The sequence below is a fragment of the Eimeria mitis genome, genomic scaffold, assembly GCF_000499745.2.
Source record: "Eimeria mitis Houghton genomic scaffold, Emh_scaff2577, whole genome shotgun sequence".
Lineage (NCBI taxonomy): Eukaryota > Apicomplexa > Conoidasida > Eucoccidiorida > Eimeriidae > Eimeria > Eimeria mitis.
The window spans coordinates 1838-3148 of record NW_013570918.1 but is presented as its reverse complement, the minus strand read 5'-3'; the positions used below and the strand labels follow the sequence as shown (position 1 = coordinate 3148).

At 42.7% G+C, this 1311-nt stretch overlaps 1 protein-coding gene across 1 annotated transcript in view; it reads right to left on the bottom strand.

Annotated features, from left to right (window-relative positions):
• Positions 1-1311, bottom strand: part of EMH_0055800 (XPA-binding protein, putative) — a gene marked incomplete at both ends in the record, with an annotated part of 2954 nt that overhangs the window by 962 nt on the left and 681 nt on the right. The window contains 4 exon segments of the mRNA XM_013497273.1: positions 102-386; positions 390-409; positions 682-850; positions 1089-1146. Of these exon segments, the coding sequence (XP_013352727.1) occupies positions 102-386; positions 390-409; positions 682-850; positions 1089-1146 (532 nt within the window).

Sequence of the window (1311 nt, the reverse complement as noted above, 5' to 3'; positions counted from 1 at the left end):
CAGCACCCCCACAACCCCCAGCAGCACCCCCACCACCCCCAGCAGCAGCAGCACCCCCAGCAGCAGCAGCAGCAGCAGCAGCAGCAGCAGGAGTAGTTTACTTTTTTAGTATCATGCTGCAGCAGCTCTGCCCTGGCGAGCCATTCATGTACGTTGTGGGGGTTTTGTTTGAGTTTACATGAGGAGACAAGAAGGGGTCTTCTTTCTGTTAATCTTTCTAGTCTAGCAATAGCGAAATCTATTTCTTTTTCTGCTGCTGCTGCTGCTGCTGCATCCCGCTGCTCCCGCTGCTGCTGCTGCTGCTGCTGCTGCTGCTGCAGCAGCTGGGCCACTATAGACTCCTCAAACGCAGCATAAGCCTCGTATACTATTGCTAGATCTCTTACNGCAGCAGCTGGGCCACTATAGACTCCTCAAACGCAGCATAAGCCTCGTATACTATTGCTAGATCTCTTACTGTCGATACAGCAGAAAGAGCTTCCTCATATATATCTCTTGCTTTAGATAATATACCTTTTTTTATAAAGTGCGAAGCCAAAGAACACCATAAAGAAGCAACAGCATCAGTGAATCTATGTATACCTCCTCTTAATATATCTTCTATTCTTACCGAGTGTATATTCTCAGGATATGCAGCAACAAGAAAACAAAGCTCAAGCCAAAGCTGGTGTTGTGTTTTACCTGTAGATAGAGATAGAGAGCTATCGCTAGCTGCTGCAGCTAGCTGGCTAGCTGCTGCATCATACTCTCCTATCTCCTTTAAATATAATGCATATTCATCTATACGCTCAGGCTCTATCATCAGCCAACGACGATACAAACATTTCGCTGTCGCTGATACACCACATTTCTGCACACACATACACAACACAAACCCTAAACCCTAAACCCTAAACCCTAAAATTTTTTTTTTTTTTTTTTTTTTTTTTTTTTTTTTTTTTTTTTTTTTTTTTTTTTTTTTTTTTTTTTTTAGATCAATATAGAAGCAATTCATTATAATATATTGTTTATTATACACACAAAATATATCCCCACAATAAACCCTAAACCCTAAACCCTAAACCCTAAACCCTAAACCCTAATCTTACTTTAACATAATCCATCATATCAGGCCATAGAAGTTCATGCTGGGTAACAGCTAAAGCCCTAAGAGCAGCATCAAAGGTTCTGCGGCAGCGCGTGAGCTGCTGCTGCTGCTGCAGCAGCTTTATATACATTCTCCATATCTCTGGCATTCTATATAAATGTAATAAACATCTCTCAAATGCTGCATTCGCTGCTGCATACAGGGGGGCCCCCAGGGGCCCCCAT